This window comes from Phyllobates terribilis, unplaced genomic scaffold (genome assembly GCF_046119375.1).
Source record: "Phyllobates terribilis strain yellow unplaced genomic scaffold, ASM4611937v1 Scaffold_5__5_contigs__length_657084704, whole genome shotgun sequence".
In the NCBI taxonomy this organism is placed as follows: Eukaryota; Metazoa; Chordata; class Amphibia; order Anura; family Dendrobatidae; genus Phyllobates; species Phyllobates terribilis.
In genome coordinates this window covers 567680693-567706262 of record NW_027362765.1, presented here as the reverse complement: position 1 = coordinate 567706262, position 25570 = coordinate 567680693, and the positions used below count along the sequence as shown (strand labels likewise).

At 40.0% G+C, this 25570-nt stretch overlaps 1 protein-coding gene across 17 annotated transcripts in view; it reads right to left on the bottom strand.

Moving 5' to 3' along the window:
• Window positions 1-25570, bottom strand: part of LDB3 (LIM domain binding 3) — a 303819-nt gene that overhangs the window by 229395 nt on the left and 48854 nt on the right. For 16 of the 17 annotated variants that reach the window (XM_073685870.1, XM_073685873.1, XM_073685876.1 and 13 more), the window contains exon 2: window positions 23361-23490. In XM_073685870.1, the coding sequence (XP_073541971.1) occupies window positions 23361-23453 (93 nt within the window). In that variant the 5' untranslated portion in view covers window positions 23454-23490. Of the gene's footprint in view, window positions 1-23360; window positions 23491-23606; window positions 23720-25570 lie in introns of those variants that run through there. The other variant, XM_073685871.1, reaches the window with a different exon arrangement.

Below are 25570 nucleotides of genomic sequence, written 5' to 3'. Positions count from 1 at the left end.
AGTCTTCCATCAGTTCGTCCTCCACTTCTTCCTGGGCTCCTGCACCTTCCTCACTAGTTTGGCTGCTACCATGCGCCCTGGTAAAACCATCTCCCCCACCCTCACATGCCTGCCGCCTTGGTGCTGCCGACCGTCTGGACCTTGCAGATGTTAGCCCTTCCGCATACAACTCCTCCTCCTCTACTTCCTCCACCTCCTCTTGTGCCACCACCTGACTCCGAATTCTGTTTAACATGTGCTCCAGCATGTAAATCACCGGAATAGTCATGCTGATAATGGCATCATCAGCACTAAACATCTTCGTCGCCATTTCAAAACTGTGCAGAAGGGTGCATAGGTCCCTGATCTGAGACCACTCCTCCAGCGTGATTTGCCCCACCTCTGGATCTCGTTGGCCCAGGCTATACGTCAGAACGTATTGCACCAGGGCTTGTCGGTGCTGCCACAGTCGCTGCAACATGTGCAGAGTTGAATTCCACCGGGTAGGCACATCGCATTTTAGCCGGTGAAGTGGCAGGCCCAACGACTTCTGTAGAGATGTAAGTCGCTGAGCTGCGGGATGCGAACGGCGGAAGTGAGCACACAGCGACCGTGCCCTCTGCAGAAGGCCATCTAGTCTGGGATAGTGGGCTAAAAATTGCTGGACAACCAGGTTCAACACGTGAGCCATACAAGGCACGTGTGTGACATTGCCCCGGCGAAGGGCCGCACCCAGGTTTGCAGCATTGTCGCACACGGCCTTCCCTGGTTTCAGGTCCAGTGGAGACAGCCATTCATGAAATTGGTTCTCCAGAGCTGACCACAACTCCTCAGCTGTGTGACTCACATTTCCCAGACATTTCAAAGTAAAAACCGCCTGATGACGTTGAGCCCTACTGCCAGCATAGTAAGGAGGTGTGCAGGATCCCTTCTGCGCAGTTAGAAAGCTTGTGGCATGACCAGACAGGCTTTGGGTGCAGGTGGAAGACCGAGAGGAGGTTGAGGAGGCAGAAGCAGTGGAGGAACTTTGACATAAAGAGGATTGACGCACAACTCGTGGGGACGGCAAGACTTGGACAGCAGCCCCTTGTCCTGCTGTCACCATAGTTACCCAGTGCCCAGTCAGCGACATGTAACGCCCCTGTCCATGCCTACTCGTCCAAGTGTCTGTGGTGAAATGCACCCTGTCACACACAGAGTTTCTCAAAGAAGCGGTGATGTTGTGTGCGACATGCTGGTGGAGCGCAGGCACACCTTTCTTTGAGAAGTAGTGCCGACTGGGCATCTGGTACTGGGGCACTGCGACGGACATAAGGTCTCGAAAATCCTCTGTGTCCACCAGGCGGAAAGGCAGCATTTCTGTAGCCAAGAGCTTGCAGATGGTGAAATTCAACCTCTTAGCTTTCTCATGGCTAGGAGGAAATGGTCTTTTACTTGTCCACATCTGAGGGACCGAGGGCTGGCTATTGTGCTTAGACGGGGTTGATAAGGGTGTCCCCGGCAAACTGCCGGTCTGTGAGGAAGATGCAGGCGGACATGTTAGGTTGCCTTGATCCAAAGGTGGTGCTATCGATGTCGGACAGCGCTCAACACCAGCTGGTGTTACCACCTCCAAAGAAAATGATGACCTGCCAATCACGCTGGCTGTTGCGGGTAAAGAGGTGGCAGGTTTGCGCCCCAAAACAGGTGTGACTGCTGTCCCCCCAGTCACAGAGGATGAAGAGGCCGCGGATGCACAAGATATGGCAGACGGTGGTTGGCCCGGCCGACTAGGCCGCATTGTAGCACACTGAGCTTCCCACTGCAACTTATGCTTCATGTCCATGTGCCGGTTCATGCATGAAGTACTCAAACTATGTATTTTTTGGCCTCTACTTAGCTTTTGCTGACAAATGTTACAGATAACACGAGTTGGGTCATCTTTATCGATCTGAAAAAATGCCCAGGCTATGCAAGGCTTAGCACCCATGCGACCTGAAGAGCCACCACGACTTGTGGTGAGAGGCAGAGTTGTGTTTGAGGATGCAGTTGTTGACGTGCTTCCAGTACTACGTCTCTGTCCAGGAAGGCGCAACCTGACCTCGTCGTCACTAGCATCTTCCTCCACCTCCTCTGCTGACCTCATCTCTTGGCTGACTGTGGGTTGACAGTAAGTGGGATCTCCAACCTCATCATCATCACCCTGTGTGTTATCACACCCGTCGTCCTCAGAGCCAACCTGTTCCTGCCCTGACAAAAAACTAAAGTTGTCGCTCCAATCAGGTATTTGAGTCTTATCATCGTCTTCCTCATTGTCTCCACCAACAGGAGTTACAGTTTGGGAATGAGGGTCTACATTATGGTCAGAACCTTCTGCGTCTGGTCCTGGATCCGACTCATAAAGATTCTGGGCATCAGTGCAGATCATTTCCTCGTCTGGATTCACAGAAGCGCTGGAGTCGACCTCTGATTCCCAGGCTATAGTATGAGTAAACAGCTCTGCAGACTCAACCATCTGTTCTACCTCATACTCAGACGGGCAGCTGGAGATTTGGGAGCTGTGAGGAAGCAAGTGCGATTTGGGTGACACCTTTGAGGACTGGAGTATTTGTGATGTTGAAGTTGATGTGGAGGAGAGCCCACTTAAAGGAGCACTTGATATCCGTTGAAGCACCTGCTGTTTTTGTGCCTCATCTGGAATTTGTAGCGATTGGCGTGGCCGTAAGAAAGGGATCTTATCACATTGTCCGCTAAAAGAAGTAGACATTTTAGTTTGGCTGGAAGATGGTCTTTCTTCTGCAGATGTTACTGTTGCTTTAACACCTACCCCACGGACACAACCTTTTTTCCCCTTCCCAACACGCCTATTCCCCTTTCCACCAGCAGCAGGCCTTTTTCCACTCATTTTGGTGGTTAACTAATTCACAACTCTGGAGTTGTTTGCACAAAAAAACAATGGATGGTAACCGAGCAGAGATGAGTGGCCAAACTGTGGTATTAGGCCAAAACTATTGGCTGGGTTAGATGCAGAAAAAAATTATATTCAATTTGCAACCTGATGGAGGTCAGTATAGATGGACTAATACAACAAGTCCCACACACAGCTAGAAGCCCAATATTTTTTCAGAGGTAGATGCAGAAAAAAATATATTCAGTTTGCAACCTGATGGAGGTCAGTATAGATGGACTAATACAACAAGTCCCACACACAGCTAGAAGCCCAATATTTTTTCAGAGGTAGATGCAGAAAAAAATATATTCAGTTTGCAACCTGATGGAGGTCTGTATAGATGGATTAATAGAACAAGTCCCACACACAGCTAGAAGCCCAATATTTTTTCAGAGGTAGATGCAGAAAAAAATATATTCAGTTTGCAACCTGATGGAGGTCAGTATAGATGGACTAATACAACAATTCCCACACACAGCTAGAAGCCCAATATTTTTTCAGAGGTAGATGCAGAAAAAAATTATATTCAGTTTGCAACCTGATGGAGGTCTGTATAGATGGATTAATAGAACAAGACCCACACACAGCTAGAAGCCCAATATTTTTTCAGAGGTAGATGCAGAAAAAAATATATTCAGTTTGCAACCTGATGGAGGTCAGTATAGATGGACTAATACAACAAGTCCCACACACAGCTAGAAGCCCAAATATTTTTTCAGAGGTACTGTAGATGCAGATAAAAATTATTTTTAATTTGCAACCTGATGGAGGTCAGTATAGATGGACTAATAGAGAAAGTCCGACACACTGCTAGAAGGCCAAATATTTTTTCAGAGCTAGATGCAGAAAAAAATTAGATTCAGTTTGCAACCTGATGGAGGTCAGTATAGATGGACTAACAGAGAAAGTCCCACACACTGCTAGAAGGCCAAATATTTTTTCAGAGCTAGATGCATACAAAAAATTATTTTGAATTTGCAACCTGATGGAGGTCAGTATAGGTGGACTAATAGAACAAGTCCCACACACTGCTAGAAGGCCAAATATTTTTTCAGAGCTAGATGCAGAAAAAAATTATATTCAGTTTGCAACCTGATGGAGGTCTGTATAGATGGATTAATAGAACAAGACCCACACACAGCTAGAAGCCCAATATTTTTTCAGAGGTAGATGCAGAAAAAAATATATTCAGTTTGCAACCTGATGGAGGTCAGTATAGATGGACTAATACAACAAGTCCCACACACAGCTAGAAGCCCAAATATTTTTTCAGAGGTACTGTAGATGCAGATAAAAATTATTTTTAATTTGCAACCTGATGGAGGTCAGTATAGATGGACTAATAGAGAAAGTCCGACACACTGCTAGAAGGCCAAATATTTTTTCAGAGCTAGATGCAGAAAAAAATTAGATTCAGTTTGCAACCTGATGGAGGTCAGTATAGATGGACTAACAGAGAAAGTCCCACACACTGCTAGAAGGCCAAATATTTTTTCAGAGCTAGATGCATACAAAAAATTATTTTGAATTTGCAACCTGATGGAGGTCAGTATAGGTGGACTAATAGAACAAGTCCCACACACTGCTAGAAGGCCAAATATTTTTTCAGAGCTAGATGCAGAAAAAAATTATATTCAGTTTGCAACCTGATGGAGGTCTGTATAGATGGATTAATAGAACAAGACCCACACACAGCTAGAAGCCCAATATTTTTTCAGAGGTAGATGCAGAAAAAAATATATTCAGTTTGCAACCTGATGGAGGTCAGTATAGATGGACTAACAGAGAAAGTCCCACACACTACTAGAAGGCCAAATATTTTTTCAGAGGTACTGTAGATGCAGATAAAAAATATTTTTAATTTGCAACCTGATGGAGGTCAGTATAGATGGACTAATAGAGAAAGTCCGACACACTACTAGAACGCCAAATATTTTTTCAGAGCTAGATGCAGAAAAAAATTATATTCAGTTTGCAACCTGATGGAGGTCAGTATAGATGGATTAATAGAACAAGACCCACACACAGCTAGAAGCCCAATATTTTTTCAGAGGTAGATGCAGAAAAAAATATATTCAGTTTGCAACCTGATGGAGGTCAGTATAGATGGACTAACAGAGAAAGTCCCACACACTACTAGAAGGCCAAATATTTTTTCAGAGCTAGATGCAGAAAAAAATTATATTCAGTTTGCAACCTGATGGAGGTCTGTATAGATGGATTAATAGAACAAGACCCACACACAGCTAGAAGCCCAATATTTTTTCAGAGGTAGATGCAGAAAAAAATATATTCAGTTTGCAACCTGATGGAGGTCAGTATAGATGGACTAATACAACAAGTCCCACACACAGCTAGAAGCCCAATATTTTTTCAGAGGTAGATGCAGAAAAAAATATATTCAGTTTGCAACCTGATGGAGGTCAGTATAGGTGGACTAATAGAACAAGTCCCACACACTGCTAGAAGGCCAAATATTTTTTCAGAGCTAGATGCAGAAAAAAATTAGATTCAGTTTGCAACCTGATGGAGGTCAGTATAGATGGACTAATAGAATGATGCTATGCCCAAAAGATTTTACTTCACTAGGTGCAGTAAAAAAATTGGTATTGTATACACAGGTGGTATATCTTGCAACACAGATAGGCTACTCCACTGACTAACACACTCTGCAATAGGCCAAAAAGGATTAGCTTTGCTAGATTCAGCCAAATGCTGTGAAAAAAACTTGCACAGCACTGGCACAGACGTGCCTGGCAAAAACTGATAGGAACTGATGTAACCTAGTCCTGAAAAGGACTCCAATTACAATTAGTCTTTACTCCCACAACCTATCTATTTAAGAGCACAGACCTCCCTGATAAAAGTCGTAGGAAATGCTGTAACCTAGTCCTTAAAAGGACTGCAATCACAACTATTCCCTACTCCCAAGCTATCTGTATATTTGTGCGAAAATTGGCTTGAAATTAACAAGGTATAGCGCACACAGCAACAGCGGTGCCGTCTAACACGCAGCTGCAGCAGTGAGAAAATGGTGGCGACGGGGAAAATGGCTTGGTCTTATAGGGCAAGGACATGTGACATACACTGCCAATCACACATGCCCTTGCTTGTGTGAAAAAAAGCACTTCGCTCCGTGTGTGCGCTGCTGATAGGCTGACAGATTGCACCTCCCCACTGTAAATGCGGGAAAGAGAAAAAAAAATGGAGATCTTCATTGTTCCTGCAGAGATCCATCCCCTGCCCCTCCCCCCACCCCGCTGTACACTCAAACTGCGTATTAACATTAATTTTCATCATTACTGAGAAAAAATCCAGTTATGATTTTGGTGCACGAACAGTTATCGAACATAACCTCGAACAGCCGAATTTTTCTCAAATTGTTCGTGTTCGCCGACCGGCTCGAACACCGCCCAAAACAGCTCGAATTTGAGATTGGCGAACAGTTCGAGTAGAACAACGCTCATCTCTAGTAAACACAGCATTTACATATACCCCTGATTGCATTCAGTAAACACAGCATTTACATATACCTGATTGCATGCAGTAAACACAGCATATACATATACCCCTGATTGCATGCAGTAAACACAGCATATACATATACCCCTGATTGCATGCAGTATACACAGCTTATACTTAAAAGCAAATTTTCATTATCTTACCCTAATTGGAGCATGTGAGATTTATCTCCCTTACACACAACAGTTAAAATTTGCAAAAACCTACATTTAGTTTCTGCTCCTATCTCCTAAAACATAACCTTTTATGTTTTAATTAGTTACCATAATAGGAACAAAAAAGAAATGAAACTCAAGGTAAAAACATTGTAAGCCCCTCATACACATTATACTAACGTCGGTTGAACCTGCCAATATCATCCGAATTGGCCAACAGTCTAATGTGTATAGGGTCTTCCTTATACTCCCACAACAGATGATGTCAGGGAAGAAGGATCCTCCATGTCCAATTTCAGACTGCCGATCATTTTATTCCCCCTGAGATAAGCCACGGCCACAGGAACCTGTCAGCGGCTCTCTCACAGAGAACGCAGGAGTGCTTTGACTTTGTTTCAAACACTGATAGGTGAAACTATGATAAATTTGTGAGTTCACAGTGTGGCTGCAGTGCACGTTGTCACAAACATCTGCAGAATCAACATGCCAATTATAAGGGTATGTGCCCACGATCAGGAGCTGCTGCGGGTTTCACGCTGCGTGTCTATGCAGTGTCCAGATGTTACAGCATAGTGGATGGGATTTCTAGAAATCCCATGTCTACTATGTACGCCTGTGGATCACCCACGGAAACTGACATGCGGCGCATCTTTCAGACCCACAGCATGTCATTTTCTCTTGCGGGTCCACATGTGGACTTTCCCCATAGATTAATATCTATGAGGAAAGTCTGCATTTAAAAAAAAAATCACTGCCCACATTTGCACAAAAACAGCAGAGTACAGCAGTGTCGTTAGAGGCACAGAGGGCGGAGATTTCATGAAATCACATGCACTTTGCTTAGACATTTAGATCGTGTTCACTTGTAGTGTAAATGCGGCATTTTTTCTGCTGCTTTTTTTTAACAGAAATTCTGCTGTGTTTAACTGTCCAAGCAAAGTAGATGTGATTTCATGAAAACTGTACCCCTTGTGCAACTAAAGACGCTGCTGAACTCTGCGGTTTTTGTATTTTTTTTTCTCTGGAGGCTTTTATGTGGAGCCCAAAAAAAAAGCACGTAAAAAAATGCAGTTACTTTTTTAAGTGCAGAATCAAAGCTTTTCCGTACTACAAAAATCACTTTAAAATGCAGCTTCACATCTGCATGAGAAATGCATCAAATAGGGGGGAAAAGGCCTAAAAATGCAATAACCAGAGAAGATTGTTATTGCGTAGTTTGGTGCGGACACCTGCAGAAAACAAAAAACACAGTATTTATGCTAAGTGTGAACACAGCCTTACAGACACCAAAAAGCCAGATGTCATATAGTGAAGCTACATAATAATGAGTAAACTTTGGCTGCTATGACTGTAAATGAATGAACAAAAAACAATTCCCTAGGTCCCAACCAGAGATGAGCAGGATGCACAGATTACATCACGCTGTGGCACCAGGACCCAGGGTGCATGGATGGACTTCTCCACAAGAGGCCCTCACTAGATACAAACACCTCCACCCTTCCACCTCATACCACCAGAGGGAGCCCGTTAGGGATATATATATTGAGGGTGGAGCTAGGCAGTTCAGTTTAGAGTCAGACAGAGTCAGAGAGTCTGAGAGCGTGCTGACGCTGAGAGCAGCGAGACGCAGCACATCTGCTGCTGAGTTCTGAGGGCCCCGAGTGTGGCCGATGGCGAGGAGGAGAGGAGAGAGGAGTTGAGGGGGCAGAGGAGCATCATAGCCTCACCCCGAATATACAAACCGGACACCGGGTCCGCGCCTACAGGGTCCTTTATACCCAGTAGGGATCACCGGCATACCAGGAGGACTACAAGTCCCTGGCCAACCTGAAGCTAAACCCTTAACAGGATCAGGAACCACGAAGGCCCCAGCGTTACCAGGGATAGTGGTTGCCAGCAGAAGGTCCTACTACCAAGCCACGGGTGAAGGAACAGCACGACACATAAGCTAGGCCCAGTTGCAGGCTGGCCAGGAGCATACAGAGAGGCAGACATGGACCAGGAGGCCTTATACCCGCTCACTGGGGAGAAGTCCTGAAGTGCACCCATCCTACTGAGTACCCTGGACTGTACCTGACATCCGCACCAGGTATTGAAGCGAATCCCCTGTCTCTGTCAGTTACTCCTGCTGCGCCATTCCGCCTGCACTACAGGTCCCAGCATCACAACCCACCATCAAACTCTACCCTGCTCTGAGGCCCACTCCACCTGTGGGGAGCTGTCCCATCCCAGCTGCCTTATCAACTGCCTCAGAGGTCTGCAGCAGTGCTGGTACAAATTACCAGAAACCACAGGTGGCGTCATGATCGAATTATAAACCCCATATAAACTTTCCCCCCTTTTAGTTGACCGCCCTGGGCCACCGACCGGGCCAGCCACTGTGACATATCCCATTCCCCCATCATCTATCGGCCCGGACTCCGAGTACCCCATTGCCCTTGGGGCGCGACAACGCCAGATCTGGCTAATCAAAAGCCACACCTGGGATGTCGGAGGGTAAGAGATTTGTGGGCCTCCCGACCCGCCGCCAAGTACTGACCTGGACACTGGACTAGAGACCCGTGAATCGATCTGCTCATCTCTAGTCCCAACTGTCCCAGATACTGCGGACAGTCCCGGATTTGGAACTTCGCCCTGCAGTCTCAGGCATCTGAATTTCTCTCACTACTACCGCCCCTCTGATATCTCCTTCTGCCAGGGTAGAAAGAAATGGTAAATGGGCATGTACTAGGGTGTGGCCAGGGGAGTGGCCAAAATGTGCAGCATTATTTGTCCCTCTTTCTGTTCTTCAAAAGTTGGGAGGTATGATGTTATGGTAAGCTGGATGTGTGCTGACACTATCTAAGTGTATGAAGAGAGGATATGATGAGATACACTGATAAGACAGTAAGGTAATCTTCTTCTCACCTTATTATGTTGTGCAATGAGTGGCCACAAATCCACTGTGGGCCTATGGTGCATTCTCAAAGAGTTTAAACCACGATTGTTTGACAGACGGAATCATCCAACTCCATCCCTAATCTTAGAACATTCACACTCGATTGAATGAACAATTCACCTGTTGTGAGGCTCCACAGAGGAATCAGTGGATAAAATAATGTCTACTTTATTTAAATGATCCATACAACGCCTTTTAGCTCTTACGAATGAGCATTTTTCAGGTACCTACTATACAATGCACCAGACGAACGTTAAATTGTAAGAGCCGAAATGCGTTGTATGGATTATATAAATAAAATAGACATTATTCCATCGAAATCATTTGGAAACCAATATCCATTAATTTCTCTGCAGGGTTTTGCCACAAGTGAATAGTTCATCTAATCTAGTGTGACTGTTTGGAAACAGATTTTCCATCTGTTTTTAATATAAAATATTCAGCTCTTAGGCTGACCAACAATAAGGGCTTGCTCACACTAGCATATAACACGGCTATCTGATTGTTTTATAGGATAGCACTTGGCCCATTGTTACACTTTGGGGCAGCGCAGATCTGCGATTTTGTCATGAGAAAAAAATCTTGCGTGCTGCGAGTGCATCTGATAATCAGACTATGTGTACACATATAAGTGTATGGGTGAGTGTGAAACATCAGACAGCACTCGCATGTCATCAAAGTGCAGTCCGACATCCTCAGACTCAGACAATGGAAGAGATGGAGAAATTAAGAGAGCATTGGATCACTGTATGAGTCAGATCACAGTAAGATGACACTTGGCTCAAACTCTGACAGCGTTTGAGCCAAGTGTCATTAGCATAATCTGCCTAATTAATCATTAAAAAAGTAAACTATAAAAAGTAAATATAAATAATAAAAACAATAAAAAATATGCATATTGGGTACAGCTACAATCATAATGACCGATATAGCAAAGGTTATATTCGTATTTATGCCACAAATTAAGGGCTTAAAAAAATGTGTATTTTATTCCCAATCCCTCCAATCTAAAGAAAATATAACATATATGATGCCTAATCCAGATCCATTAAAGTAACAGGAAAAACACTCTAAACCTTAATGAAAATACGAAAAAAATGAACTACGGTAAGTGCCACCTTAGTTCAAATAGAGTTACAAGATTTCCATAGTAAAATAAATACTTTTATTAGATTAAAAACATACACATCTGTATATAATAATTTATACGCAAGAAATATCAAAGAAAATGAATGATGGGTAATAAGTACATAACACATGAGCCATATCTTTTAACAATGATAATGAGATATGTACTATCAGTCCGAATACTTTATAAGACTAAAGAAATATAGGACCCTTCAGGTTTCCATAAGTAAATCAAAAGCCAAGTGCAGCCAAGTATAAAGGTAACGAGATGCTAACAGTATGTAAATATCAGGTAAATCTCAAATCCCACAAATACTGGAAAGCCCAGCATGCGACATAATAAAAGTCAGATAGCATGCTCAGCTCAATGTGGATCCATCAGACCAGCACCCCAACCTATGTTTCGCCTATCTTCATCAGGGAACGCTGTGATCATTATACACTTCTATAAGACACAGTGACGGACTTGCAGAAGTTTCCTTTTTTTTAAACAAAGTAATATTGAGAGTGATTTGGTGGCCTTACTAATGAGATTACAGGAGTATGTATTGACCCATAACTATTTCATTTTCGAGGATAAAATCTATCTCCAAATTTAAGGAACAGAGATGGGGGCATCTTGCGCCCCATCACATGCAAATATTTTTCTAAGAGCATGGGAGCATAGCATCTTCTTCACTGATCCGCACAATAATATAAATTTTGTCCAGAATTGGATGAGATATATAGATGACATTTTCTTCATCTGGGAAGACAACATTGATGACTTAAATCATTTTATACACAGATTGAATGAAAATGCTATAAATTTAAAGCTGACATATAAATACGGAAGATCTGCTGATTTCCTTGATATCAAAATTGGTATCAATAATGAAGGATTTATTGTTACAGATGTTTTTCGCAAACCTACTGAAAATTCAAAAGAATTCCTATTGGACAGTTCCTTCGTATTAGATGTATCTTTTTATTATATCAGGCCTTTGACACGTAAGCAGCTGATTTGAAGAGTCGTTTTCAGGATCGAGGATACAGTCAAAAAAACATATCCAAAGGCTATTATCGAGCTCTAGGTACATCCAGCAACTCTTTGCTGTATAAGAATAAACAGGTATAAAGAAAGAAAGATCCAATACAGTGTGGCTAATATAACCATATATAATAGCCAATGGAACGACTTATAAAGTGTTTGGACTGATAGTACATATCATCTTATTATCATTGTTAAAGGATATGGCTCATGTGATATGTACTTAGTACCTATCATTCATTTTCTTTGTTATGCCTTGCTTATAGATTAATATATACAGATGTGCATGTTTTTAATGTAGTTAATAAAAGGATTTATTTTACTATGAAAATCTTGTCACTCTATTTGAACCAAGGTGGCACTTAGTTCATTTTTTTCGAACTATTAAGAAAATGTAGGCTGGGTGCCACAAAATTTTACAAATAAAAACTAGAACTAACTCATCCTTCAGAAAAACAAGCCTATATTTAAAAAAAAGGTTATGGCTATTGGAATGAGTTAAAAAAAAACAAAAACAGGGCAAAAGTAGTCAAATATGAAATAAACTTTACATATTTTGTATTGCTGTAAATAAAATGACTTGTAGACCAAGGTACACATATATATATATACCTTTGTCTACAGGTCATATTATTTTCAGCAATACAAAATATGTATATATATATGTAATTAGATTTTACTTACAATTTTTACCATTAGACTCGAAGATGAATAATTGTGAACCAGTAATTAATTGTACCCCCGAAGTAGTGCTAAGCCCTCTTATGGTTGATGGAATGCTATAACGGAAAAAAATCATCCTGATGGCATAAAAACAATGGTACAATTTGCATGTAAGTTTGGGGTGGCTCCTTTACGCTTTAGTCCAACCTGTAAATGCAAATAGTGTTTGCTGCGGCCACAACGTGCAGATGGAGGTAACCAGAGTAAAGATGGATGGCTGCTCATAGGTACTGGAAATCTGCCTTACACATGAGGAAAGCAGGAAATCTTTGTGCTATATGGATCAGTGTGACAACAGAAGTGTATTTTCGGGAGTAGGGAACAGCTGCCAGGCTTATAGACACAGTGACCGGTGACTGGACTGCACCTCCACTGTAACCGAGCAGACAATGATAACTACTTACTGTTAGTAAATTAGGAAAAAAAGAGAAGTCGGCAGTACAAACCACCTAATATGCTCATGCGTACATGTCTGTCTGTGTTTCGGGATAATCTTAGCAGCACAAGTATTGGGTTAGGATTGTTCTGTCCTCTGCTCACATTCCAACAAGGTTATGGTCATGACTCCAACCTCTAAAATAGAGCGATGTGCTTCAGTGTGCAATATAAATAGCCCCATGCTTTCCACTATGTCGCCTGCACCACTTTAGTGCCGTAGGATTTCCTAAACCTGAATGCTGTCAGAGTTGTTACTGTTGGTTTGGTCAGGACAGTAATTGATTACATCACTTCACTTACATACACTGAAAATACCCCTGATTGATGATCTGGGCAGAGTTACACATAGCGTGAGCAGGGACTGCAGTGACAGCCATCACTGGTGCCCGGAAGGGAATGAAGGATTCCTAAATAGCCTTTAGACAGTACTAAAGAATGGTGGCATACTAGTAATTGGTGGAGTGCAAGGTGCATCCCCACACCCCCATGTTATGCTCCCTATTAGAAAGGGGTTCTGACGCCCCATATATTACCCAGAGTGGAGAGCCACCAACAGAGTAACTCTCGTTCTGGTATGTCTAGCTTTTTTATATGTCATTCTTATATAGACATTCAGTCATTTGAATGGCTGGCATGTAACTTTACATGTATAATCAGCCATTTTTGGAGGGGTTTGATAATTCAATTCTTGCAGTACTATTTTACATGGCTGTTTTGTCCAGTACAGTAGCTGAAAGCATAATTAATACTTTCTTAAGTGGTTCTGGCCTATTACAGTCTCAGTCTCATATGTTGATCTTTAAAAGTGAAAACCCCTATAGATAATTTAGGTAAAAATCACAGGCTATAAAATTAATTCACATTACAGTATGTGCTAAATAAAAAAATTTTTTCACTCTTTATATTGTAAGCCTCCAAAAATATTGATTCTAAATGCTCATTTACAAACATATTGTAGGACAGTTTATTTCCTCAGTTTAGGTGAATTACTTAAATTTCACTCCAGTGATATATTTTTTTATTTGCCTCTTTGGTAGAGATCATGTATGTAACCTTCATGCAGGGAGTAACATAGTAACTGAGCGCTATCTTCTTCAGGTTTCAGCAGCGCACCAGTCAACTACAGCATCATGAGCCTGCATCTGTAACCTGCTGCATCACTGTGTGGAGCAGGTTACTTTCTCAATGTAAGTATATGACACTTGGAATTAGGCTCTCTAGCCCACTTTTGATAGAGTCTGATAGACTTACATTGAGAAAATTCAAAACGTTCCTTCCTCTCGGAAGGCAAAAATAAAAATAAACAAAAAATCATGGGAGTGGTATTTTATGGAAGTGGTATATTATGGGAGTGGTATTTCATGGGAGTGGTATTTTATTGGAGTGGTACTTAATGGGAGTTGTACTTTATGGGAGAGGTATTTCATGGAAGTGGTATTTTATGGGAGTGGTATTTTATGGCAGTGGTATTTTATGAGAGCGGCATTTTGTGGGAGTGGTATTTTATGGGAGTGGTATTTCATGGGAGTCGTATTTCATGGGAGTGGCATTTTATGAGAGTGTCATGTTATGGGAGTGGTATTTTATGGGAGTGGTATATTATGGGAGTGGTATTTCATGGGAGTGGTATTTTATTGGAGTGGTACTTAATGGGAGTGGTACTTTATGGGAGAGGTATTTCATGGAAGTGATATTTTATGGGAGTGGTATTTATGGCAGTGGTATTTTATGAGAGCGGCATTTTATGGGAGTGGTATTTTATGGGAGTGGTATTTTATGGGAGTGGTATTTCATGGGAGTCGTATTTCATGGGAGTGGCATTTTATGAGAGTGTCATGTTATGGGAGTGGTATTTTATGGGAGTGGTATTTTATGGGAGTCGTATTTCATGGGAGTGGAATTTCATGGGTGTGGCATTTTATGAGAGTGGTATTTTATAGGAGTGGTATTTTATGGGAGTGGTATTTCATGGGAGTGGCATTTTATGAGAGTGGTATTTTATGGGAGTGGTATTTTATGAGAGTGGTATTTTATGGGAGTGGTATTTTATGAGAGAGGTATTTTATGAGAGTGGTATTTTATGGGAGTGGTATTTTATGAGAGTGGTATTTTATGGGAGTGGTATTTTATGAGAGTGGCATTTTATGGGAGTGGTATATTATGGAAGTGGTATTTCATGGGAGCGGTATTTCATGGGAGTGGCATTTTATGAGTGTCATGTTATGGGAGTGTTATTTTATGGGAGTGTTATTTTATGGGAGTGGTATTTTATGAGAGTGGAATTTTATGGGAGTGGTATTTTATTGGAGTGGCATTTCATGGGAGCGGTATTTCATGGAAGTGGCATTTTATGAGTGTCATGTTATGGGAGTGGTATTTTATGGGAGTGGTATATCATGGGAGTGGTATTTCATGGGCGTGACATTTTATGAGAGTGGTATTTTATAGGAGTGGTATTTTATGGGAGTAGTATTTCATGGGAGTGGAATTTAATGGGCGTGGCATTTTATGGGAGTGGTATTTTATGAGAGTGGTATTTTATGGGAGTTTTATTTTATGAGAGTGGTATTTTATGGGAGTGGTATTTTATGAGAGTGGTATTTCATGGGAGTGGTGTTTCATGGGAGTGGTATTTCATGGGAGTGGTGTTTCATGGGAGTGGTATTTCATGGGAGTGGCATTTTATGAGAGTGGTATTTTATGGGAGTGGCAATTTATGGGAGTGGTATTTTATGAGAGTGGTATTTTATGTGAGTGGCATTTTATAGGAGTGGTATTTTATGGGAGTGGTATTTTATGAGAGTGGTATTTTATGGGAGTGGTATTTTATGAGAGTGGTATTTTATGAGAGTGGTATTTCATGGGAGTGGTGCTTCATGGGAGTGGTATTTCATGGTAGTGGTGTTTCATGGGAGTGGTGTTTCATGGGAGTGGTATTTCATGGGAGTGGCATTTTATGAGAGTGGTATTTTATGGGAGTGGTAATTTATGGGAGTGGTATTTTATGAGAGTGGTATTTTATGGGAGTGGTATTTTATGGGAGTGGTATTTTATGAGAGTGGTATTTTATGGTAGTGGTATTTTATGAGAGTGGTATTTTAAATGTTGTACTAGGACAATATATTACAGCATGTAAGGCTAGGGTCGCACGACCATATTTTCTCTCATCCGAGAAATCACACTCTGATCACTTTTGATCTGAGTACTGTCTGATTTTTTCCACTGACTCCTTGACTTGAATGTCTGAGTGTGATCCGATTTTAGGATGAAAATCGAGCATGCTGTGATTGTTCGTCAGACAGACTCAGTCCGAGGAAAAAATCGACCATGCGCATGGCTCCATAGAATAACATTGGTCTGAGTGTGATCAGATGTTTTGTCAGATAGGACTTAAAATATGGTCGTCTGCACAAGCCCTTATTATGAATGATTCTCACAGTTAGAGGACACTAAAACACAAAATTCAGAAAAAGATACCCACATGATTTTATTTTAATCGAATAACCACCTTCCTCAACTCATGAATTACTCCTTGAGAAATCCACTAGGTGAATCGTACGTTGGAGCTGAGCATTGGGACAGCTAAATCTGGTATTATTATTTATTCATTTCTATATTGTGGTCCTCACTTTGTGCCATGGTCTCTTTATCCCCAGCATAGATCTATCTTAGGTAAATCTATTAGTCCAAGGTCTAATATATATATTTTTCTGCCCACATCTTCTTTTTGAGGTGTGAATTATTATATTATCCACTACGGACATTATTCTATTGTTATCTGGGATATTTATACTTGTTACCATGTGCATATAGTATTTTTTTTCCATTATATTTATATTATCATGTTATTATTACCAGTCTACTGTACCCACTGCACTGACGTTTTCCTGTGATTTTTTCCTGTTTGTTGTTCCCCCTTTTATTTATTTTATCGGTTTGCTATATGGCAGTTTTTTAATCTATATTTCAGTTAAAAAAAAAAAAATCAATATTTGGGTGTCCTCCTATTATGTTGTTGTATCTATTAACCCTTGTGGGATAACACCCATATATACCCATATATATGGCTATATCTATATCCTCTTTCAGGTATTTGGGATATTTTTGAGTGTTGCATGGTTCATGAATTAGGGTGATCACACAAGCTGTGCCTTGCTGCATGTGTCTCAAACTCCATTCATTCTGATGCCCAATAAAAATCTGATGGGTTCCTTAAGCATCTTGTTGGGTGGAGTTTTGGATACATGCAGCAATATGCAGCATATATAATCAGACTTAGAATTCAGCAAAAATGCCATTACATACCGCCCAAATCATACATCATAAAAAATTACCGATAACTCATTTTAAAAACCACAACTCTACATATTGGGAGGAATGGGATCAAACTGACACTTTATCACATTTATATGAACAATATTTATCTCTAAGAAAATCTATTTGGATAATATGGAAGAGAAATGTTCCTCAAAGACAAGTGTCTGTCTGATGCAATTAGCTAAATCATAGGTGCATCCTAAAGACAGGAAAAATATTGAGTTCACATGTGGGAGATTTGTTTCAGAAATGTCAGTTTAGGGCTTAGAGAAATCCATGCACATGTAGCAAAAACAACCGACTTTCAATTTTTGTAGCAAATCCCTCACTTGTAAATTTACTCTGACGGAAAGGCTTTTGCTTTTTTGTATCTGGTCCTTGTGCTTGCTTTGAAATAAAAAAAGCATTAAACTGTCACTTAATCTCAAAAATGTCAAACTACCCTCAAGAATCTAATGGACTTCCACAATTGACTAAATATATATTGACTTGCTGCATTAAAGTGACCATATACCTTAGATGGCTGACGGTTCTGACTCCTACATACTCATCAATGCTTGACTCTGCTGAGGGTTTGAATTCAAATTGCCCCAATAGATCCTTTTTACTCCCAATGTCATCAGATCTAATGAAGGGATTATGGCAGAGCATAAGGAGTTTGATTCATTAGGCACACTCCACTTAATGATTGAGGCGCATCTTACAAGTTCCGTGCACTTCGACAGTCTTGAAACTGGAGTAAGATTACTGTTGTAAGGTACGTCACATTTGTTGATGAATTAGAAGGAAAAATGTTGTGATTTTTCTATAGGGAAAATATATATTCTTTTACCGTGATTTTTCTAAATTTTCTACACCAGAAAGCTAGCGTAAACACTTTAATGTATCGGGTCCTATGCCTTCCATTTTAGAATTGACAAAACTGCAGGAACATACAGTGTAAAATCATTTGCAAATTTTGAAAAAACTTTGCTGACTCATAAATTAATGACTTCAAAGCTGTTTAAAAATCTACAGCATTATGTTATATCTAATCTATATATATAATATATTAATGACATGTTTGTCAGTTTAAGAACATATATCTGACTTGGTAAACGGTTATTATCTTTTGATTAAGAATAGGGTTGTTTGAACGGTTTAATTTTTTTTAACTAATATGTTTATTTTTTGTATTAAAAATCACAATCTTTATTAAATCATATCAAAACCAAAATATTTCACGATAAATTAATTACATAAGATACATTTTTGGCAAGTAACACAATGTTAAGTGGCTTCTTTTTTAACTATTTTAATGTCACCCTGGGAAAACTCCTTGAAACATCACTCCAAAACTGTCAGGTTACGCTATAGCATGAGATTATCAGATTGTATCTGGAATAACTATACAGAGAGATAACACTTCAAGTATCTTTCATGAATGTTCCCACTTGCCCCTGGTTTATTTTTAGGAGGAGGAAAGCAGGAACAATGCTCTCTCTGATTGGTGGACACAACTGGTTCTTCACCTGTCACTGTTTGATTGACTATGACCTCCTGCACCAAGCACCCTAGGACCTCCAACAGCTTGTTAATCACCTGAACCAACTCTGATCCTGTGCATCTATAATTAGGAGATAACCAGACTTCAAAGGGATGAGTAAGAAAGGGCAGTATATACAACTCAAGCCCTTTATCTCTTGATAGCACAAACTATGCCTGATGGAGAGTCTACATAGTCAGGAACATTTGCTATTCTTCATATTTTCGGTTAGTTATTAAAAGATGATAATTAATGAGGACTCCATTTTTTTACATTAGGATGATAAGAATTCAAATCCAAAATATCAGAAACCTGCACTAGTACTGTTCATTTGGTAGATATATGAATATATACTATATTCATGTTGTGGCTTATGTAGTGTTATAGCATAGTTGTTCATATAATATTGAAGCACAAACGGCACTATTTTATTTTATTTTTAAAATCCATGAACCAGAAATCAATCACTTTCATCAGGATCCAAATTTGTGGTCCATAGCCATATTTAGTTGACCTGAAGACATATGTACAAACAGTGGAAAGCAAACTTCAGGTGCAAGGTGTATGTGAGTTATAGTGGTAAGAATTGTTTTATGCAGGACAAGTATTAATAAACACAACCTGACCAAATCAAACTTTGCTGCCTTCCATGACCACCAGCCATGCAATGGTTAGGCAAAAACACAGGCCTTGGTCAAAGGTCTCATGCACGCACTAAAATGGGTGCCCTAATCATGCTGTGTGTAGAAGGTACTGTATATAGCTGATTTTAGAATTTGGAAATTGCATTTGGGGTAAGGATAATTCAGAGCTAAGCTGCAACTCTTGGACTGACAGTAGTGGTATGACTTGCCTCATGGAAGGTATGTGACTGATTACATACGAAAGTGAGGCAGAACATGATTCCGTGAGCCCAATTTACTAAAACTATATATTTTAGCGCAAACACAATGTTTCGCTCTCTTGTGGCTTTGTCTGGGGCTTGGCTTAATTGCTTTTGGACTTTGATAAATTTTGTGCACTTTAGGACTGTCTAGTCTAAGTCCGAAAGCAATTAAGGCAAGCCCTAGACAAAGCCACAAGAGAGCGAAACATTGTCAGACAGAAGGCGACATGGGCTAATGTTTTAAAATGTGCATTTTTATTTTCACTTTGTGAGTATGACCAATAAACATACCTTTGCTTTTTATCAGCGGTCAGCTTGTCCACTTGTTGACTCTATACAGTATCTGTGTTTATGAAGCAAGCAACCGTAGAAAAACCTGAGGTTTTGAGTGGATGCACACAGACATGACCTTTTTGTGAATCTCCTTTGAGTACTACATATTGCTGCAAAGCTATAATTTGTAAAACAAATATTTTAAAGTGACGCTTGCTAATTAATGGGCTTACTTTAGCCAATAAATGTAGTCAAAATATGGCACAATTTTGGTGCACGGTGTTGCAATACAGGTCATTCCTCCTTTCTCAACAAGTCACATCCCCTTTCTGTAAGGTCGCCTTGTTGAACATGCCAGGAAAAGTGTCTTAAACACATAAAAAAATGTGCTGCAAAACACGTAGTACAGTTTATAGGACAAATTAAGACAAAATTCTGGAACAATTTCTGCAGCTCAGTAAATGTTTCTCATTGGTGGCATAACTTAACACTGAGAAGTTTCATATTATAATAATAGAAGTCATCTATTGCAGTATTCTAGTATGAATATATTAATATTTCATGATACACAAAAATCATTCATGAGTACTCTCGTATCAATATACTAGTATTTCATGATACACAATAATCATTCATGAAAAGTAATACTTGATATTGTCATGCAACTTGAGATGGTGGAATCCAAATGATCCCACAGTACTGAGGTCTAGAGGTTTCTTCATCTGTCTATTGTATTGTTGGAATGTGTTCGGCTCAAGAAATTTCACAATCTGCATTCAGATCTGGCCAAATGCAGTCTCTTATTATTACCATGTGCAATACCTGGGCTTGTTAGCCGCGTGACTGCACTCAGTATTACCAGTCATTATTGGTGGTATTTAATTTCAACTGTTCCAGGGATTTTAAGTATGTTAAAGTATCTAAAGAAATGAAATGTCACCGATAGGAAGAGAAAAGTGAATGAGAGAAAATATTGTACATAGACATCCCATAAGCAAACAAACACCCTGAAACAATGGGGGCGATTCATCAAAGTTTTTACACCAGAATACTGTGAAGTTGTGCAAAAACTTTTTGACTATTGGCGTTTTCACGCCAATCTAAAGCAGCTCTGCCAACATGTTCATGGCTACACTCGTCCGTCAAGTTCAGCAAAAATGCCAGTGTTTCTTACGCCAGCATGGCGTAGCATTTCTGGAGTACAAATTCATTAAGTGGTGTGTGCCTTTTAATAAATCCGGCACATCATACTCCAGCGAGCCCTTCAATAAGAATGGCGTGTGCAACACAAGTCTTTATGAATGAGCCACATTGTCTTTTATTTCACAACTTTCTCTTTATAAAAAGGGCAGATATGCATATTAAAACTTAGTTGCCCCACAGTTTGCTTTCTTCAAATCATTTCTTCAGACTTTGAAGAAAGCAAGCGGTGAGACAACTGATATGCATATTTAGCAATCGTATGAAGTGGATACAGTAAAATATAAGGCAATTGTATTATGATAGGAAATTTTCAAGGTGGCTGCGTCGCCGTTATTTGCGTTAAACTTATTAAAGAGACACATAATGTTTGGTAAATTTGGCGCATCTTAAGATATTACACCTCTGTCTATTAATAAAGTGAATTTTCAACTTTTTTGCTACTTTTTAGAACTCTAAATTCTTAAGTCTTGTTAAAACTTAATTTGAATAATGGCAAACAGTTGCAAACATTTGCACAAAAATGTCATTCATCGGACACTGCAACATTTTGACTAAAAAGTCTTGATGCATGAATGCAAATATATAAGGCAATTGCATCAAGACCTTTTGGTCTAGCAGAAATTTCTGTGACTGTCCTATTTCATTGGAGTAGGGCTCATAGAAATCCATGCACATGCACACTCAGCTAGGCTTGACTTAGATCAAATGTGCATGGAAGACTTTAGTCCAGATGTGGTTATTATATCTCCTTGCCATAATGGCCATGATGGCACCATTACTAAAACACTCTAGGTCTCCTCCAGCAAATCAAGAAAAATAGACACGATGTTTGGTTGTAGATGGTTTTGGACTGTCGCAGGTGGGCAGTCGTAGCCAGGCCTTGGAGCCTAGGGGGGCTGTGATAGAGATAAAGATCTGTAATAATTGGGGGTCCTGTTGGAGAATTTGCATTGGAGCCAACAAGATTCAAGTTATGCAGCTGCTGATTTACAATAGCAGAAACTGGAAACATTTCTAACCAAACATATAAACATCTGTGCCAAACCATGGTCATTCTCCCAGCAATTAAATATTTACTGTAGATTTTCAAAGTTTACATATTAGTAAAGAATATATATGTAATATGGAAATGTATTTAATATATCACAAGCGAAAGTGGAGCTTAATACTAATGTTAAAGGGGTTGTCCAGTGATAACAAGTTATCAAGTTATCTCCTATCCAACCAAGAGGGGATAACTTGCTGATTGGTGCGTCTCCCACCTTTGGAACCCGAATTGAATGACAGAACAGGGAATTTTTATCATTGGAGGGAACTTTTATCTCCATTCCAAAATGGAGACCCAACCGCTGATTCATTCATTCTCTATGGAGTGGAAAAAAATGAGTGCAGCCATTGGCAGGTCTATAGGGAATGAATGGATTGGCAGCCAGGCATTTTATCTAACTGGGAAAATAGTTCCCTGGCGCCCCACCGATCGATCTATCTATCTATCTATCTATCTATCTATCTATCTATCTATCTATCTATCTATCTATCTATCTACCTATTTATCTTGAAGATTTAACAATTACGTTGCCCAATTCATGCACCCATCAGGCCAGTGATTCATCTTTCTCAGGCTCCTGCATAACATATCATTTCACCTATGCATTATTTGCTCGTGTTTCTCTTTTTTAGATAGTCTAGATAGATTTGTTGTTCAGGTCTCTAGGAAAGCTGGGTGAAACAAATGTATTAGACTTAGTAACAGCCATACTGGTTAAAAAAAGATCTAGCTATAAGTAGACTCCTCCTAACTAAACTCCAGCACAATGTAACAACCATGTAAATGTAATTCAGGTTTCCTTGCCTCCTTTTATTGACTATGAAAACCTGTTGAATTATGGCAGAACGGACACACATAACAATCACTGTCCTTTACAAACATTGGACATTTTAAATTAAAATAAGTTGTTGCTTATTACTGATGGAGAAGAGTTAAAGTTGTCTTTTACCTTCTAACTCCTATAATAATACACATTTCCCCAATAAATGATGCCAAATGACCAATTTGCCTCTGACACATCTGACAAATGAGGCATCACTAAATTGACAATTTTTAATATGCATGTGATTACCTGAGACTATATCAAGCGTACACAGTGCAGACAGGAAAGCGTTAACGATCTACCCTACATGTACTTTTCAGGAAACACACTCCATTTCACAGCCCCATCCTGCTCTATAAAACCTTATGTTCTTGCATTAGACACATATCTCATCAGAGCTTTCTCCACACTGTAACATGTTAGTCCCAACCCTTCGCACTTACTCTAGAGATGGTCAAGGGCATGTTAAAGTCCTTTCCTCCTTGCAGGCGGAATCCCCACGGGCCGGGTCCAGCGAGGGATACGTTGTAAGCCATTTTTGACAAGTTCTTTTAGTACAGCCGCTTGAAGGCTCTGAGAGGAATAAAACAGACAAATAATAAACTTTTTTTGCACTAAGGTCAAACTAATAGGAAAGATAAAGAAAAAGACTCTTGGTTCTAGCAAATATAAGGTAATTGTAATCTTGCCTGTTCACTCGGCGTGAAGTGCCACCTAAGAATAGATGGGATGTATAATGCAGATACAGATATCCCAGCTGAGCAGGACCCATAAAAGGTCTGTAACCAAATACCTCCCATGCAAGGATACTGTGACTCAGAGATCTATTATTGCCTCATCGCAGCCGAGAGGATCTTTCCAAGCATCCCACTCCCCTACCTCTGGAGAACAAATCTCTCACATAGGAAACACTACATACTTTCATCTCAAGAACCATATACAAATCCTACTCTGTATGCTTATAATGATAGTGATAGTTTGGGATATAAACGCTTGCTAACTTTCAATATGTAAAAAAATAAAACATTAGATCCACTGGATCTAATCCACTTTTGCTTTCATAAAAGCATTAGGTTATGTTCAGGGTGTGCCCTCAATGAGCCTTTTGGCTGAGTTTATGGAGCAGACACTCTCTGAAGGGTATTTGCACATGGCGTCTTTTTCACATGGATTCCGTTAGGAATCCGCATGAAAAAGTACCACAAAAGCGGCTCATAAAAAGAACATAATGCAGCGACATTCGTGTGCACATTTCATCTTACGTCGCTTTTTTTCAACAACTTCAAAGTTGGAAAACCACCCGTTCTCTATGCTTAATAGTATAGGGTAAGAGATGGCGGTGGTGGGACCATTGCAAGAAGAATGTCAAAGCCGCTTCAGGAAGAAGGCTGCGAGCATTTTTCTGGTAAAACTCAATGGCTGCATCGGCATCTAAATGATGTTGTGTGCACATTGCTGAAATCTTCCTAAAAAAAATCAAAACTCCTCAATAACCTGGAGTTTGTGCTTCAAAAACTCATCAAAATAAGTTAGAGTGAACTAATTTCACACTAGGTGTTTTTAAGAGGTTTTTTTGAGTGGATCCTGTCCTCTTCATAATCTGCTTGAAACACTCTTGAAAAACCTAAGGCTACATTCCCATGATGAGTATTTGGTGAGTTTTTGCGGGTGCAGATTTTCTACACCTTTTCTGCACCTATTAGGTGAATTAGGCTATTTGCATCTTTTCATTGCGTTTTTGAGTATGTTTTTTTTACATGCGCTTTTATTGCGTTTTTGATCCTGTGGTCTTTGTCTCGTTGGTGTGTCACGTTTTAAATAAAGCTGCTTTGTTTTTGAAACTTCCTGGCATTTGGCTTTGACAAAACTTTATTGATACAGTCATTTGTGGATTACATACGTTTTTGATGCATTTCCGCTGTGGAAAAGCACTAAAAACGCATGTGTTTTTATTACTTGCGGATTTTACACTTCGAATGCAAGTCTAGGGGGAAAAATGTACATAAAACTCAGCGTTGCGGATTTGAGACACGCACCGCACGTCAGTTTACGCTGAGTAAAAAAAAGCACAGTGGGCATGAGATATCTATAAAGCCCATCCACTTTGCTGAAACTGTAAGACGCTGTGTTTTTGACAGTGAAAATATGCAGCATCAAAAACTCACCAAAAAACTCTCACACAGCCTCACAAATCATTTCCATGGGAATCCAGTTTTCTGTTAATATGAGTTTTTGAGCTTTTTTTATTATTCCTGAAGAGTTTTTGAAAAACACCTGGTGGAAAATGAAAGTGCAGTTCATTTCTTTGAAGCAGATCCTGAAGGAATCATCTCCAAACCAGGAACTGTTCAATCAAATGGCTGTAAATAACCCTTCAGGATAAAAAAAACCTCTTCAAAATCGCTTCAGGAAATGAAAAAACTCCTATAAAAACTTTCCAAAAAGGAAGGCTTCCAGAAGTGGTCTCTGCTTAAAAAAACTCAAGATGTTTGAACTCTTCAAAAAAATGTCTTATTTTGATTAAATTGTGTTAACAATGGTTTCAATGGTTTCTTTTTTGAGAAATAGCTAAAATCAGCTATGATGGAAAGATCTGGATGCTTTTTCAATTAAAAAATGAGCTTGCATGTGAATTGATGGCTGAAGCCTCTCC